Genomic DNA, 18,285 nt, shown 5'->3' on the forward strand with positions numbered 1-18,285 from the left:
GCTTCTGCATTCAGTCTGTTTGGATTTGCTGTTTTAGTTGATGTTTTTGAAGAAAAGCTGGCCTCACACAGATATGTAAGCTGGGAAAGGGAGGGATATAGCTTTTTCAGATAATTGTGGTATCCTTCTTTGGTAGTGCATCAAAATTTGTGGTGGTTTCTTAAAGTTTAGTTGCACTGTTGAAGCAGCATCGTTGTCTGGGGTAAATACACGGGGTTTGTCGTCTTGCACCAAGAAAATTAAGGACACGGACACATGTGGGTGGGTTAAGGAATGAGAAGTTTAATAGGCAGAAGAAAGGAGAGAGGAGAACAGCTCCTTGCCAGAAAGAGGCATCTGAAAGAAGGGGCAAGGCAGCAGACCACAGCAGATTTTATAGGCAGGCTTGAGGAGGGGGTGTCTGATTTACGTAGGGCACACAGATTGGTTTGACCAGTTCGAAGGGAAGGCTGGTCGCCCCGCTCTAATCTTACTATGCAAGTGGACTTTCCACTTGGCTCTTGCCATCTTGTCTGCTCCTTACTGTACCTGTGGCTGGCAAAAAGAGAAGATGGAGCCACCATTTTGAACATGCCTAGTCCCAGGTAGTGTATTCCAGTGGGCACAGCTGCTGGCATTCACCTGTGCAAGCTTACAGCTTGTTTATGTCTGCAGCTCAATTTCACAGGCTGCTCTTTGTTAGAGAAGAAAATGATTTTGGGTCTGCTTTTCTGGAAAACCTTACCAAGGACTATACCCTCACTATCAGCCTAAGTAATTTCTTCTTAACTCCTGTATCACTGTGAAATCTGAAACCAAATCAGTAAGTATTTCACTCTCTATTACAGGAAACTCTATTTGTCTGTCTTGGTCTTTGAATTTTTTTTTAAACTAAAGCTTCGTTTATATTACATTGGTCATTTGGAAAATTTGAAAAATGGAAAAATCACATTTCCCGTTTCATTATATAATATAAAAAAGTTATACTTGCTGGTATCAGTTGCAGTGTTATCAACAAATTCCAGTTATGGAAAGGTGTCAAGATCAAGGTGGCAGATACAGATGTTCTAAAATTCTAATTTTCACTTGAAAGCTCAAATTTTATTATGGGCAGTAAGTCTTGTTTGTTGTTTTCCTTGCAGTCACGGGCTTACTTTGTTTATTTTTGAGAAAATGTCTTTTCTATACCCAAGTCTATATAATCACAGTTTGATTTTTTTTTTTCCCAAATATGTTACTTATGAAAAAAGCAGCTAGGCTAGTTCAGCTTGCAACTCAAATTAGTGCTTTTCTGTGAGACAACCATTGAATTTATTGTGCAGCATAAACACTTTATATTTACCATTTTGCCATTTTGGGTTTTTTTTTGAGACGGTGTCTTGCTCTGTCACGTAGACTGGGCTGGAGTGCAGTGGCATGTTTATGGCTTACTGCAGCCTCGACCTGTTGGGCTCCGGTGACCCTCCAACCTCAGCCTTCTGTGGAGCTGGGACCACAGGTGTGTGCCATTAGCCAGGCTATTTATTTATTTATTTATTTATTTTTCTGTAGAGACGAGCTTTTGCCATGCTGTTCAGGCTGGTCTCAAACTCCTGGACTCAAGTAATCTGCCCACCTCAGCCTCCCAGAGTGCTGGGATTACAGGCATGAACCACCTGTAATTTTCCCCCGAAGAATAAAAAGTAACCTTAGCTGGTATCTTTGGCCTTGAAACACTCAGAAACCTGGTCTGCTTACCATTTTGAAACATGGAACATAAAAAAGACATGTTCTTGAGGGTCAAGATTTAATAAAATCAGCAAGTTTTACTGTATCAAGAATTTGTAACTTAAAGGATGGGGAAATAGAATATTGCTCTTTATGAGAGGTGCTGAAAGGAATTTGTAGTCTTTTTTTCAGCGTACCTCGGACACCTCTACCCACCCAATGACAATAATAAGAAATAAAGATACTATCAAAAAAGATCAAACGAATTTGAAAAAATAACCCATTATTTTTGAAATTAGGATCTCAGTGGGAACTCAGGGGAGAGGTAAAACATCCTGGTATGTTTTACTTCATTGTAGGAGCCAACTTTTTAGAAAAGAAGTTAAACACTTTTTTGATAACAATAACGAAAAGAGTTTAAAACAAAACTATGTTTTAACTTCAAGTTATTTTCCAATCTTTATTCAAGTGTTCATAAATATTTTATGAAATTTGGGGAAGTGGGAGTCTTAATTTTTTTACCTAAGTGTATTCCCAAAGGTTTTAGTGTCATTTAGGCCTTCTTAAAGAAGAAAATGAGTTTATAAAATACACATGGAGGGCTGGGCACGGTGGCTCACGCCTGTAATCCCAGCACTTTGGGAAGCTGAGGTGGGTGGGTCACCTGAGGTCAGGAGTTCAGGACCAGCCTGACCAACATGGAGAAACCCCATCTCTACTAAAACTACAAAATTAGCTGCGTGTGGTGGCGCATGCCTGTAATCCCAGCTCAGCTACTTGGGAGGCTGAGGCAGGAGAATCCTTTGAACCTGGGAGGCAGAGGTTGCGGTGAGCCGAGATTGCGCCATTGCACTCCAGCCTGGGCAACAAGAGCAAAACTCTGTCTTAAAAAAAAAAATATATATATATATATATATAAAACTATATAAATATGTAAAAATATAAATATATATATACACACACACACAGATCAGTATTTAGTGCAGTATGCCTTGTGGATTGATTTTAATAAAAATCTCTTATTATGTAGTTTAAAGAATGAATAAGATCTTTGCAGGTTTGAATAAAAACTAAAATATTAAAATAGTCTGTTAACTCCTCATTCATCCACTTAAATTGACAGCATTGTGTAAAAGCTAAAGTCTATAGTTTTGTATTTGGTTTTGTCATTTAACAGGTTATAACAATCAGTGTTACATTGGGTAGATTATTGATCATCCAGGAACACCTTCCCAAATATAAAAAGGGAAAAGGCAGAGTCTTACATACACTTTATTTCCTTGTTTAGTTTTTAAGCTTTCTTTGCTTTCTGTCTTCAATTTTATAGTTCACAGTTTAACTTTTTTAGCACAAGGGAATTTTAAGACAAATATGCATTTGTACCTATATAGGGGCAGGTGCAGAAAATTTACATTTTGATTACTTAAAATGACTCTATCAACATTCTTGTGTTAAGGACTTACTTTCTCTATTGAATACCCTTATCTTTTAAATTTATCAGCAAGTGTTAGTCAAAGGCTACTTAAAAATATCTGCAAATTATAATGTGTGTTCTCAATTACTATCTGTTTTGGTATTCGAGAATTCATAGCTGTGAACAGAAAGGTATCTTAGTAGCTGAGTGAGCTAAGCCTAGTAGAATAATTTTGTAGGATATTTAACATATTAGTGATTATGGAAAGCATTTTGTCATTTTAATTACTATCCCTATCACCTAGTGATGTTTAAGACATTTTAGATGCTCAATAAATACTTGAATAAATGAAAGGAAGGTCTCATAGAAAATGTAAAATTTTGTTTGTTGTATTTGAAAATATTGTTTTCCCTTCTTATAACTTATCGTTCCATTTTGTGTCTTATTTAGTTCAGGAGCCAGGAGCTACCTTATGTCTAAAATAGTCTCGTCACATTAAGCTAATCCCCTTTGATTGCAGTTCAATTTCTTTAATTAGCTTTAAAAATAAGGATCATTAAATCAGAGTGCCACCATCAATTACTGTGCAAGGGTTTGCCTGTTCAATAATGCATCAGAGCTGTGCTTTAATCAGTATTTCACTGAAAGATTTATGGAAAAGGAGTCCTCTTTAGGTTCCAAACTTGAAATGGAGTCCTATCATGTATAAAAAATTTTTCTTGTGATTGCTATCATTTTAGGTGCTGTATTTCACTGAATGCTCTCAGCATCCAATCTTTGCATTTCATAGTTGGAATCATTTCCAGAGAGTGTTTTACAGCATTTTTGGTAAATTCACAAGAAAATAAGCACATTTTTTTGTTCTGCAAGAAGAAAATACAAGGTGCATGATTTAAAAAAAAGTCTGCGTTTATAAGAGGTGCGTCTGTTATGGCAAATTCCCTGAAGAATGGCTTATTTCTTGTTTCTCATTATGTTAAGGTGTCTAACAAATAAACAAAAAATATGGGAAATTGAACTAGCAATGAATGTCTGTTTAAACAATTTACCAAAACTAGGGTTGCAAAAGTAGTACTCATTTTTTCTTACTAACCTAATTTAAGATAACGTATATTTTAGCTTTTAAATGATAGATTATAACATCCATCAGACATATATAAGTATTTTGGTCATTCTTGCTGGTATACTGTGTATTGAGAATAAGTCAAAATAACAATCATAAAACAGATTTGATAATCTACCAAAAAATGCTTTATGAAATAAAGTTTGATCCTAAGCAGTCATTTTTGTAGGTATTTACAGAAATACTTCTGGAAAGATGGATGGTAACCATTAAAACAGAGCTAATAATATTAACTTTCTTTTCAGTTAACAACTCAGAAGGAATAGATGAAATATAAGAAGTGATATTTTAGTGCTTTATAGTACATTTAGTTAAATGAATATATGTATTTGATAATCTTCTATTGGTTTAAAATTGAGTGCATTATCATGTAGTTATGGTGAAAATATTGTAAATGTTTTTGAAAAGAGGTATAAGTAATTTATAATTTTGAAATCTCGTAATTACATTAGCCTTGTCCCAGCATGTATCAAAATAGTGTGGAAGTATGGCATAATTGTTATTTCCAAAAAATAATTTGGTATGCAATAAAATTATTAAAAGTTTTAAACATTTATAATATTTGTGGAAGACAAATCTAAATGTGTTACAGAGGTTAAAATATGTTTGTTGAGGATTCATCTTTACCTGAGCACTTGTTAAAGCACTCCTTCTGGGAGTGGGAATTAGCCCATTTAATCCGCATCAAGCCGGTGGAGGGCCACATGTCACAGTGGTAGACCAAACTTCGTCTTCAGTTATTTAGTTCCTGTTCTCCTCATTTTAAGGTGAATGTCTGGTCAATGAACTTTAAATTCATAGTTACGGATAGACAAGATGTAGCTTTCTGTATACAGGCCGTTGCTACTACTTGCCTTCTTTAAGAGACGTGTTTTTACATCTTTCATTGGAATGCCCCAGATTTTTTGCTTTGATTATATGTCTTATTTTGCAAACTTTGAAAAATTGAGAAATAACATACATTAAAGGGAAAAAGTGTGCCCAAGGATTTTTTTTAACAAATTAGATATACATGTAACCCTTATGTAAATCAAGATATGGAAAATGATCAGCACTCATAATTTGTTTCACCTTTCATTCAGTCCTAATCCTCCTCTTTAGGAATTACTATTTTGACTTTATCTCAGAGATAAGTATTACTATTTGAACTTTATGTAAATACAGTCTGTGCATATATGCTTCGTGCCTGACTTCTTTGTCTTGTCTTTGTGTCTGTGAGATTCATTTGTATTGTATGTGTAACAGTAGTTCTTTTTCAGTTTCTGTTTGAATATTCTAGAATATACTTGTCCACTCTTCTGTTGATTGCAGTTTTTGGCTGTTATAAATAAAATTGCTGTAAACTTTCTAGTACCTATGTTTTAATATTCATAAGTGTGTATTTCTCTTGGATGTTCACTTAAGAGGGATATTTCTGGGTCCTAAGGTATATATTCAGCTTTCATGGATTCTGCCAAACTGTTTTCCAAGGCAATTATAAGTCCAACTCTTTCACGATATTTAGTGTATGAAAGTTCTTGTGGCTCCACATCAATGCTCACACTTAGTACTACCCACTTTAAATTTATTTTCTCCAATTTTAGTGACTCTGGGGGATATGTTATATTATCATTTTATTGTTTTAATTTGCATATTCCTGATGAATAATAATGCTGAGCACCTTTCCATGTGGGATTGGTCATTTGGATATCTTCTCAAAATTTGGGAACTTCCTGTTTTTTTTTTCCACCCATTTTTCTATTGATTTTTCAGTCTTTCTCTTAGTGATTTACAAGAGTTCTTTATATTTCCTGAATACAACTTCTTTGTTGGATATTTGTATTGTAACCATTTTCTCCTTTGTATTTTGCCTTTTCATTCCTATAATTGTATCTTTTAATGACCAGAAGTTGTTTTTATTTTAAAAACAAATTTTAAATTTTAAAAATAAAATTTTTCTTCATGGCTATTGCTTTTTTTTTCTTTTTTGCCCTACTTAAGAAACCGTTGGCTACTCCTAAAATACAGAGATTTTCTCTCAGAAGCTTTATTAAAGTTTTACCTTTTAAATTTTGGATATGAGGTAGAAATAAAGTATTTATGTGCATGTGTATGTTTATAAATAATTTTCCATTTGAATATCCATTTGATCCAGAACCATTTATTGAAGAGATCATCCCTTCTCCCTTACATTGTCATTATTGTTGTAAATCACGGGATCGTATAGGTGTGGGTCTGTTTCTAAACTCCATGTTGTGTTCCAATTAAAACAATTTTATCATATTTTAAATGTATTTTTAGAAAACATTTTAGTTTCTAATTGTTTTGCTGGGAAATACTAAACTGTATTTTTTGATATTGATTTTACATCCACCAACTTGCTAAGTTCACTTACTAAAACTAATGGTTTATTTGTAGATTAATTTGGATATTCAGTATACACAATTACGTGGTCTGCAAATAATTATGGTTTTTGTTTCTTCAGTTCTAGTCTTTATACTTTTAACTTATTTTCCTTGCCTTATTGGATGACCTAAAACCTTGGGTCTAATATTGAATAGAAGTGGTGATAGCATGGATTTTATCCATTATTTTTTTCTCCCGTCTTTTGAGCTGATCCTATTTTTCTCCTGTATTCTGTTCATTGTGTGAATTAAACTAACTGATTTTCAAAAGTTAACTCAACCTTACATTTCTGGAATGCCCAACTTGGTCATAATCATTTTCCTCTTTAAGTATCTTTGAGTTGAGTCGTTAACATTCTCATTTAGTATTTTTCTATTTATGTTTATAATCTATAGCTTTTCTGTCTAATATAATCCTTGTTGGAGTTGGCAATTGAGGTTTTGTTGGCCTCAAACCAAAAGTAGAGAGCAATTCCGTCTTTTTCTTGTCACCAAAAAATTGATTTAATTTGGAAAAAAAAATGGGAAGAATTTACCAGTGAAACTCTAAACTTGTTCTTGTTCTGTTTTTGCGGGGAGGGGGGATTTTTAATAGTGCATTCAATTTCATTGATAGATATAAAATTATTATTATTATTATTTTTTGATAGAGTTGCTGTCTGTCACCCAGGCTGGAGTGCAGTGGCTCAATACAATCTCCACCTCCCAGGTTCAAGCGATTCTCCTGCCTCAACCTCCCGAGTAGCTGGGATTATAGGCGCACACAACCATGCCCGGCTAATTTTTTGTATTTTTAGTAGAGATGGGTTTTTGCCATGTTGCCCTGGCCGGTCTCGAACTCCTGGCCTCAAGTAGTCCGCCTCACACTATTGGTATTTTGATAAATGTGTTTCCAAGGAATTTGTTCGTTTCATGTATTTTTTCCCCAGTTTTTTGCATAAGGTTATTGCATGCCTGTAGAGTCTATGTTCCTTTTTTTAAATTCCCAATACTGGAAATTTGTGTTTACTATATTTTCTTAATCAGTATTGTTACAGGTTTATCAGTTTCATTAATCTCATCTTTTCAAAGATCAACTTTTGACTTTTTTGAATTTCTTTACTGTATCATTTTCCTGTTTTGTTGATTTTTGCTGTAATGTATGTTATTTTCTTCCTTTTCTGAGTTTGGTTTTCTGTTTTTAGCTTTTTGATTCGGATGCTCAGCTCATTGACATTTCATCATTCCTTTTTTTCCCTCTTACATCTAAGTCTACATTTCTAAGCGTTTCTTTAGCTGCATATCCAACAATTCTGGATGTAGTTTGCAGTATATGTAGTGTGTCGTATGTTCCTTATCATTCAGTTCAAGATTTGTTTTAAATTCCTCCCTCCCTCCTTTCCCTCCCTCCTCTCCCTCCCTCCTCTCCCTCTGTTTTGTTTTGTTTTATTTTAACTTACGTAGATTTACCTAGCTATCCCCACAATCAAGATCACCACAAAGATCTCCCTTATTCTATTCTTTTATAGTCATACTTAACCCCTTTCCCACATTTGTAACCCCTGGCAACCTTTAATTCATTTTCCATCTCTATAATTGTGTCATTTCAAGAATGTTATAAAAATAAAATCATAATATAGGTGACCTTTAGAGATTGGCTTGTTTGCATGCGGCATAATGCCCTTGATATCTTGAAGTTGTATATATTAATATTTTTCTTTTTTTATTTTTCAGTAGTATTTCTTATTGGATGTACCTATTGAGGGGTATTTTGTTTCCAGTTTTTCACTATTTTTTTCACTATATATAAGCTGCTGTGAGCAATTGTGTATGGACCTAGGTTTTTATTTCTCTACAATAAATAACCAGTAGTGCAATTGCTAGGTTGTGTGGTAAATGCATGTCTAGTTGTTTTTAGAAACTGCCAAACTATTTTCAGTGGGGTGTACCATTTTATGTTTCCACCAGCAATGTCTGAGCAATCCAGCTTCTTTACATCCTCACCATTCTGATAGGTACGTAGTGATATTTCTTTGTGATTTTAGTTTGCATTTCTTTAATGGCTAATGATGCTAAATTTCTTGTATGTACTTGCTTGCCATCCATATATCCTCTTTCATGAAATATCTCTCTGTTTTTTGCTCCTTTTCTAGTTGGTTTTTTTTTTAACTATTGAGTTTTGGGTTTTCTTTATATATTCTAGATATGAGTCATATGTCAGATATATGTATCCTTGACTTCTTTGATTCTACTTTAATTAGTACTTTTACCACTTTCTAAAAAATGCAAGGAACTTAAAACACTTCAACTTTATTTACCCTACTCCTACATTTTGTGCAACTGTATGTACTTTAATTACATATATCTTTAAAGCTCCACAAGTTTAGATTATTTACTGTTTTAAGGAATTCATACTGATTTACATTTTTTTTTTTTTTTTTTTTTGAGACGAAGTTTCGCTCTTTTTGCCCAGGCTGGAGTGCAATGGCGCGATCTCGGCTCACCACAACCTCCGCCTCCCGGGTTCAAGCGATTCTCCTGCCTCAGCCTCCCGAGTAGCTGGGATTGCAGGCATGCGCCACCATGCCTGGCTAATTTTGTATTTTTAATAGAGACGGGGTTTCTCCATGTTGGTCAGGCTGGTCTTGAACTCCCGACCTCAGGTGATCCACACGCCTCAGCCTCCCAAAGTGCTGGGATTACAGGCGTGAGCCACCGCACCCGGCCTGATTTACATTTTTAAACTCCTTTTTGTACTGTAATATTTTCTGCGTAGGGATCATCTGAGATTTAATTATTTTCCTGCCCAAGATTTTACTTTGGTATTTCTTTTATGCAAATCTAAGGTAACTGTCTGTGGAGTGTGTGTGTGTGTGTGTGTGTGTGTGTGGTGTGTGGCGTGACAAATCTAGGTTGTCAGGTATTTTTATCTTTTTTTTTTTAATCATCTCATTAACATCTGGCCTTTGTTTTTCTTGAGAAGTCAGCTGTTGGTCTTATTGTTCTTTGAAGATTAGATACCTTTTTGCTCTAGTGGTTTTTAAGATTTTCTTTCTATCTTGGCTTTTAGCTGTTTTGCTATGATATGCCATGCTAGTCAGCCTCTAAGATGGCCAGTATTTCCTGCCTTCTGATATTCATGCTTCTGTATATTCCCCTCTTCTTGGATGTGGGCTGGATACTGCTTTGCTTTGCATCAATAGAGTATGGCAGAAGAGTTGGTTTCTTTTTGATACCTTTAAAGTGGTTTATTTATTTATTTTTTAACAGCTCTTATACACATTTTTAATTGTTCTCAGTGGAAAAGTTACTCTGATACAGTTATTCACACAGAATGACCTTCATTGTATATAGAACTAAAGATAAATTATGTTTTCTTGGATGCTATTCTAGAAGCAGCTCTCCTAGCACACCTGCAAATGAGGAACTTGCTAAGAAGATACTGTCCATTTCTTCTGGAAGGCATATTGAATGATACCTAGGGCACTAAACACTTGTCTACTCAGACCTTCTCTAGTTTGTGTCCTTCGCTAGCTTGTACCAGCTAAATGTGCATTTCTCAAAAAGTCATTTTTAAAGCTATTTGTACCAGTTGTATTTATTTTATAATTGCACAACTTTATTATATAATATACAATTTTATGACAAGTTTATTTTTCTGTGAAAAAGTATTTAAATTATTTTGAAAAACTATATAGGTGAATTGATAAAACAGTTATTGGTGAAATTGTTAGTTATGTTTGATCAAACTGTAAAACATATTTATGATAAAAGATATTTAGAATTGTGAAATTTGTTACAGACTGAGGATCCCACACACCAAGATCTAATGGCTATGGTATGTTTGCATAGTAAAAAGTATTTGGATTTATGCTATGGTAAGCCAGATTGAACAAATTGCATGTATGAACAAATCCTATATACAGATGAATATACATGCATTTTTTAAAGTTAAAGTAAGGTACATATTTGTTCTTTGTTATGATTTCTGCTTTATTTGACCTTTTGTAGCATGTGAACCAATACTGGTTCTAACTGCATCTTATAAGAGGACTTTTCCTATACTGTTAAATACTTAGAAGATGTTTTAGCTTGCCCTTTCACATAGAATTTGCAGACTTTTAAATTGAATAATTTGTATAGTATTTTGGTTATGTTTTAGGTAATAGTACTAACTAAAATCCATAAATTAATATGTTTATTTACTAAATACATAAAAGCCTCTTTTAGACTGAAATGTTCAGCCAGAACTTAAACAGAAAACAGATAATTGTTTGGTGACTCTTGCCCATTTACTAACAACTTCCATAAATTATACAGAATGTTTATCTGTATATAAAAATTGCCAGATATTTATGTTTTCTTTTGTTTATTTTATATTCTGTAGACCAAGGATGAGAATCAAGATCTTTTCATTAAACATTTATAGCATGACTGCTATGAACAGACCTATCAAGGCAAATAAGATACATTCCTATTCCTCCAAGAGATTATAGTTCAGAAAGCCATTTAAATAAAGAATTATAGCATAATCAAAGGTGCCTTTCTGCTTTTTCTTATGAGTATAAATTTGCCAATGTATAAATAAGACTTTTGTATGGTGGTATAATTAAATAATAGTTTTTAAATATGTGATCTCTGTAACCTTTGCTTTTACATTTATGTAGACCTCAAGGTCAGGGATGAAGTAGGAGGAGTCATTGAACTTCCTCAAACCTTTAACAAATTAGGAAATGACAATTGATATTAAATACTTTTATACAGTTCTCATTTTATAATATTTTACTTGTTTTGCTCCCACTGACTTTACTCTTAGAATGCCTTTATACCTAATATTTCATAATATCAGAGCTTCTATTTTACCGTGAATTTCTTATAGACAGATTCTCTATTCTCTGAATGCGATTTGTTCATTCTGGCTTACCATAGCATAAGTCCAAATATTTTTTCCTATGTAAACATACCATAGCCATTAGGTCTTGGTGTGTGGGATCCTCAGCCTGTCACAAATTTCATTATGCCATCTGCTTCAACCTGAGCTGTGTATCTTCTGCTGGCAGACTTTATTGAAGTTGTCATGGCTCAGGATTAAAAAAAAAAAAAATCAGTCTTGGCATAAGAAGCTTACTTTTGAAAAAGTAATAATTGATCGTGTCTGCTATAGATTTTAAAATAAACATTTAAAAGGATTCCCAAAAGTCTCTTCTCATCACATTGATCTCTTTTTCATCTGTGATTGTAGATAGCCAATATAATGGTTATTGGTAACTTTGGTAACTTAATGAGTTTTCTGTTTTATTTTTAAGGATAGGTAACTCTTATGTGTAGATTTTGGTGACATATTGTGAAATATTTTGATAGCTTCTGCCAGGGGATGTTCTTTGCCTAATGTTTTATTTCAAAAATGATATCTAAAATGTTTTGTGTATAATACAAGGACTGTATGTTTTGTGTATAATACAAGGATGATAGGAACACAATGATGAAAAAAATTTAGGTCACAAACAGCTTAGGTGTGTGACTTTACATGATTTCATCATCCTTAGAATTGAGATGATACTTGAAAGGTTGGTCGGGAGATTGGATCAGAATTAGATCCTTAAAAAATAGATAAACATTTTTTTCTGCCAATGTATGTTGAACATCAACTCTGTATAAGGCATTCTTCTAGAGAATGAGGGCATAGTAAAAACAAAATAGCCACAAATTTCCGCTGGAGAGTTTTTGCATTCTAGTCTATCTCCACTGACTGGGATGAAAGCTTCATGACAGCAGGGTGTGGATCACGTGGTAATGAGTGCCATGAATTAAAACAGGGCAGAGTAAGTTTGTGAAGTATAATGGTGCTGTCTTAGATAGGGATGCCAAGGAGGATTTTTCTGTGGTGAGGCTGGGCACACCTGAATGAAATAAGGAAGCATGTGGATATTTGGAGAAGGATATACCTGTCTGGTAGAGTGGTATATCCTTGGCAGTTTGAGGCACAGTGAGGAGGGGAGCACAGCTAAGGCTAAGTGGGTGAGGGACAGACTGCTAGGAGATGAGGTCAGAGAGTGACCCCAAAACATCATTGAAGTAAGCTTTCTGTTAAGTAGTTATAGACAAAAAGTCACAATCCAGACACCCAACATAAATATGAAATTAGGATTGACTGCATTGCTTTATTATTATTTATATTTAACTTCAAACTCTTTGTAACAGGCACACACAAATAATTATAAAATCATTTCCCAAAATGGGATGATCTTTTCCATTGTTGTTACGTGTGTCGTTGTACTTAGAGTTAGCCAGTCAGCACAATTTGAGGGCACAGTCCTCCAGACTGCCAGTGCTGCCGCACACTTCTGATACCAACTGCGGCAAGTTAGGGTCCAGCTACAAACTTAAAGGTATAAGGATACATAAAACCACCCTCACTTATGATATCAGCTGCAAGTTTGCGAGGTTCCCCAGCCACCTTGAGGTGTCATAATTCACTAGAAGGTCTTAGAGAATCTCTGAAATCTGTTATACACATGATTATCATCTCTTGTAGGGAAAGGATGCAGTTAAGAGTCAGCCAAAGGAAGAGATGCATAGTGCAGATTATGGGAGGATTCCAAACTAGAAGCTTGTGTGACAAGCTTGTGCTTGATCTATGTGTGACAATATGTATAGAGTACAGCCATGTGTCATTAGGTGATTTCATCCTTGTGCAAACATTGTAGGGTATACTTACTCAAACGTAGGTGGTATAGCCTACCACACAACTAGGCAACAACTGTTGCTCCTAAGCTACCAACCTGTACAGCGTGTTACTATATGGAGTACTGTATGCAGTTGTAGCACAGTGGTAATTATATGTGTATCTAAATATAGAAAAAGTACAGTAAAAATGTGGTTAAAAGATAAAAAATGGTACACCTGTATAGGACACACTTACCATGAATGGAGCCTGCAGGACTGGAAGTTACTATAGGTGAATCAGTGAGTGAGTGGTGAGTGAATGTGAAGGCCTAGGACATTACTGAATACTGCTAAATAGTCAATATACTGTATGCTACTAGATAGCCATTATAATGATTGGGTTATTGGTAACTTTGGTAACTTAATGAGTTTTCTGTTTCTGTTTTATTTTTTAGGACAGGTAAAAAACTTATGCATAGAGTTTATACATAAGTTATAAATACTGTACACCTAGGCTATACTAAATTTACAAAAACTTTTCTTTCTTCAATAATAAATTACCTTGGCTTACTGTAACTTTTTTTGCTTTATAAAGTTTTAATTTTTTTAAAAAAACTTTTGACTCTCATAATAGCACTTAGCTTAAAGCACAAGCACATGTATAGCTGTGTTTGACTGTGTTGCAAACCCAGGAATATTACCTGATCTTGGTGTTCAGAATTTTTTATTGGGGTGTTATTTCATAGGTGTGATTGATTGCCCTGCCCATATGATTAAAATTCAACTCCGAGTTTGGGCTTATATCATGTGGCCTTGGGGCCCACCATGAAGGAGAAAGATACCTCATCACTCAGGAAATTCTGAGAGAGGAAATTCTGAGAGTTCAGAGGTTACTTCATAGGATCTGAGGACAAAAAAATGTATGTCTGGATGTATTTGTGGGTGTGTTTTAATGAGTACCCTGAAGTTGAACCCTGGAAGTAATTAGTTTTTTAATTTTCCCATCTAATAAATGGTGCTGCATTGAACATTTAGTGATGCACACACATCTTTGTGTATTATCCTAATGTTTATCCTTGAAATAAATTTCCCAAAATAGAATTGCTGGATCAAAGGATTCGGACATTTTGAAATTTCATATGTACGTCCTTGTACCCTTGGAATATTTCCTATGAAATAGTTTATGGAATGTCAAAATTCTTAATACTCCCTGTATTACTCTTAGGTAAATATTGCAACTTCAGCAACTTCAAATATTGAATATGCCCACATTCCTCATCTCAGCCCAGCTCTGATTCCTACTCTGCAAAATGAATCGTTTTTATTATCCCCAAACAATGGGAATCTGGAAGCACTTACAGGATCTGGTATTCCACACATTAATGGGAAACCTGCTTGTGATGAATATGATCAGCTTATCAAAAATATGGCCCAGGTAAGAACATTTCTTTCTGTTATTGTAATACCTTTAATAATTTAAGAATGTGATCAAATTGTGGATAATTTGGAGAATATAGTGACATTTATAACATCTGAAACAATTGGAACAAAAAGTCAGTTGTGGGAGTTTAGATGGTTCAGAGATTTTCTAGTACAGTTTTATCATCATTTAAATTTGAGTATTATATGTTGTATTATAGAAATATTCTTCAGGATAAAGTGCTAACAATTACCTTGGAAAAATTTTTTTCAATTTCTTTTTTTTCTAAACAAAGAAATGGTTCTAATAAGATGACTGTTATTGCAATAATTGGCTTTTAATCTAAGTTTTTTTTGAGACATGTCTTGCTGTGTCACCCACACTGGAGTGCAGTGTTGTGACAGCTCTAAACTCCTGGGCTCAAGGGATTCTTCTGCCTCAGTCTCTTGAGTGTCTAGGACTATAGATGTGTGCCACCACACTCAGCTAAGTTTTAATTTTATTTTTTATAGAGATAGGGTCACATTATGTAGCCCAGTTTGGTCCCTAACTCCTGGCTTCAGGTGATCCTCCCACCTTGGCCTCCCAAAGTGCTGGGATTTACAGGCGTGAACCACCATGCATGGCCTGGCTTTTAATTTTATTTCTTTTTTTGTTTCCTAAACAGGGTCGCCATGTAGAAGTTTTTGAGCTCCTCAAACCTCCATCTGGAGGCCTTGGGTTTAGTGTTGTGGGACTAAGAAGTGAAAACAGAGGAGAGCTGGGAATATTTGTACAAGAGATACAAGAGGGCAGTGTGGCTCATAGGTGAGATGGTCACAGCGTCTACTTTGTTTTCGATACCACATTCTGAAGGTTTTGGTCACTGTGCGGGAATTTAGAAAGATAATAATGAATAGAAACAAATAATTGAACATAATCTGGTTATTAACCAGTTTTTAGAAGTCATTAACATTGTTGTGATAAAATAGCAAGTCCTTTGAAATGGGAGTAGCTTTTAAATATAGTCATAACTTACTTAAGTTTTGGTAAGGAAAGAAAAATTTGAGGATAACATTATTTTGATTGTTAATTAAATGGGCTCTTTTTGGTTAGATTTTAAAAATCACTATACTGGAAATGACCCAAAATAATTCGAGTTGCATTTGTTTATATACCCAAAGCAATAATTTAATATAGTTGTCCATCAGTATCCGTGGGGAATTGGTTCCAGGACTCCTGCAGATACTAAAGTCTGCAGATGCTCAAGTCCCTTATATAAAGTGGTATAGTATTTGTATATAACCTGTGCACATTCTTCCATATATTTTAAATCATCTTTAACTTATAATGCCTAACACAATGCAAATCCTATGTAAATATTAGTAGTCATACTGTATTTTTAAAATTTGTGTGATTTTTTTTTATTGTTGTGGCATTACTTTTTCTGAGTATATTTGATCCCCAGTTGATTGAATCTGTGGATGTGGAACCCATGGATACAGAGGGCCAACTGTATAGGTATATCCACTTTCATTTTTAGAAGATGGGAATATCCAAGATGTCATGTAGGCTGAATGGGGAGCTGAAATAAAGAGTACTTTTAAATGGGAGGAGTTGAGTAGGAGTAGCAGTGGAATAACCTTATGAGAGTTGATGACCTGCAGCCAAAGCGTATATTTTTTTAAAAGTAGAACTGCAGGAAAAAGCTTAGAGTATTGGAATTAAAACTAGGATTAAAAATGACTTGAACATACATGCTAAAGAAGCTGTCATTTCCTTGAGAACTCTCAGATTGTCTTTTATCCCCTTTTTCATCCTTGATAGAGATGGAAGATTGAAAGAAACTGATCAAATTCTTGCTATCAATGGACAGGCTCTTGATCAGACAATTACACATCAGCAGGCTGTCAGCATCCTACAGAAAGCCAAGGATACTGTCCAGCTAGTTATCGCCAGAGGCTCTTTGCCTCAGCTCGTCAGCCCCATAGTTTCCCGTTCTCCATCTGCAGCCAGCACCATTTCAGCTCACTCTAATCCAGTGAGTACTTAAAATTTTCAAAAGGAACAACGTATTTTTCAAGTTCTTTTTGGTTATCTCCAAGTTTCTAATTTGTGTAGGGTCTTTGCACTTCTTTAGTTTTTGTCTGACTATTCTTTTATCTTTCCCTAGCCTGGAATATTTGTTCTTTAAGCATGATAAAGCTTCTAGGTTCTGAAACAACCATTACTTTTCTTTGTGTAGTTTTTTCCTTTGACAGCATTCCTTAAAAATGGAAAATGTAGTCCTTTAACAAAAATTGACTTTATCTGTAGACAAATACATTGTTGATTTTGATTTTAAAATTATACAATTATATTGTTACAGTTAGCTGTCAGTAACTTTTAAGAAGTCATCTAATTTGGAATCCTGCCTCAAGGCAGGATTGTGCAGAAGACATTCTTAACATGTGACCTTTTTTTTTCCCTTGATCTTTTTCTTTTTTTGTAAGAAGTGCTACAAAAGATCTAGCAAATCAGTGCCTGTCTTTAACTGCTGAAGTGAAATCATTATGATGATATATTGGTAATTTCAAGAATGATTCTGTCAGTAGCGCTTACATTCTGTTGAAAGGGAAGTATACCAAGTGAAAGGGACATTGTTAGGACTCGTTATGTCTGAATTTAATTATTTAATAACCACAAAAATTTCTACTGTAATATAAAATGTTAGTGCTTTATAAATTTCTACAAATTCATATATGAGCTTTGTTTGTAGGTTCACTGGCAACACGTGGAAACTATTGAATTGGTGAATGATGGATCTGGTTTGGGATTTGGCATCATAGGAGGAAAAGCAACTGGTGTGATAGTAAAAACCATTCTGCCTGGAGGAGTAGCTGATCAGGTAGGCTACATCAATAGATCTTTTATGCTATTTTATCAAATAATATGAGTACATCTTTTACATTTTTTTTGTTATAGAGAAGAAACTTTGGCCTTAGATGATGCCAAAGAAATTGAGTTAGAATCTTTAGTTTTATTGAGTGTCCCTGAAGTGTTGTCTTAGACCTAGGGGAGGAATACCTTTGAAAAGGGACATTAATCTTAAATTATAGTTTTAGACAATGGGCTTAACACTTTTGAACCTCAGACTAAAGCCAAGGTTATGGATTTGATAATTGTGGAGGTAGCTACTATTTTATAGTCATAATTCATATTTATAAACCTAGTCAGCTGTTTTGTAGTCACAAGGTATTATGGGAAAATATACTTTATTATTCAGGCAAAAAAAATCAACTTGTTGCTTTAGTGATGGGTCACTGGTATCGTCTTTGTATATGAAACACAGCCTGTTTTTATCACTTAAGTAGTTTATTGAGGCATTATCATTTATGATATGTGATATTGTTGCAATATATGTGAGAAAAGATTTAACACATTTGTTATGATTTATATTTTAATTTGATAAGGCTTACTGGTTTAAGTAAGTTTTGCCTTGATTATAACTTTTTAAAAAATAAAGTGGTTGTTCGTACATGTGTGTCTGAACTTAAACTAGGAAGTCCAGTTCATCAAATATTTCCTGTATTCATAAATGAAATCCCTGTTTAATGACAACCTTGTCAGTAGGGGTATTAACAGTAATATAATA

General features: G+C 34.4%; 1 protein-coding gene across 4 annotated transcripts in view; it reads left to right on the top strand.

Moving 5' to 3' along the window:
- The window catches only part of MPDZ (multiple PDZ domain crumbs cell polarity complex component), a 175,541-nt gene that overhangs the window by 40,658 nt on the left and 116,598 nt on the right, over positions 1 to 18,285 (top strand). For all 4 annotated transcript variants that reach the window (XM_025359744.1, XM_025359745.1, XM_025359746.1 and 1 more), the window contains exons 4-7: positions 14,478 to 14,687; positions 15,340 to 15,479; positions 16,479 to 16,692; positions 17,410 to 17,538. In XM_025359744.1, the coding sequence (XP_025215529.1) occupies positions 14,478 to 14,687; positions 15,340 to 15,479; positions 16,479 to 16,692; positions 17,410 to 17,538 (693 nt within the window). The remainder of the gene's footprint in view (positions 1 to 14,477; positions 14,688 to 15,339; positions 15,480 to 16,478; positions 16,693 to 17,409; positions 17,539 to 18,285) is intronic.

Source organism: Theropithecus gelada, chromosome 15 (assembly GCF_003255815.1).
Source record: "Theropithecus gelada isolate Dixy chromosome 15, Tgel_1.0, whole genome shotgun sequence".
Taxonomy (NCBI): Eukaryota; Metazoa; Chordata; class Mammalia; order Primates; family Cercopithecidae; genus Theropithecus; species Theropithecus gelada.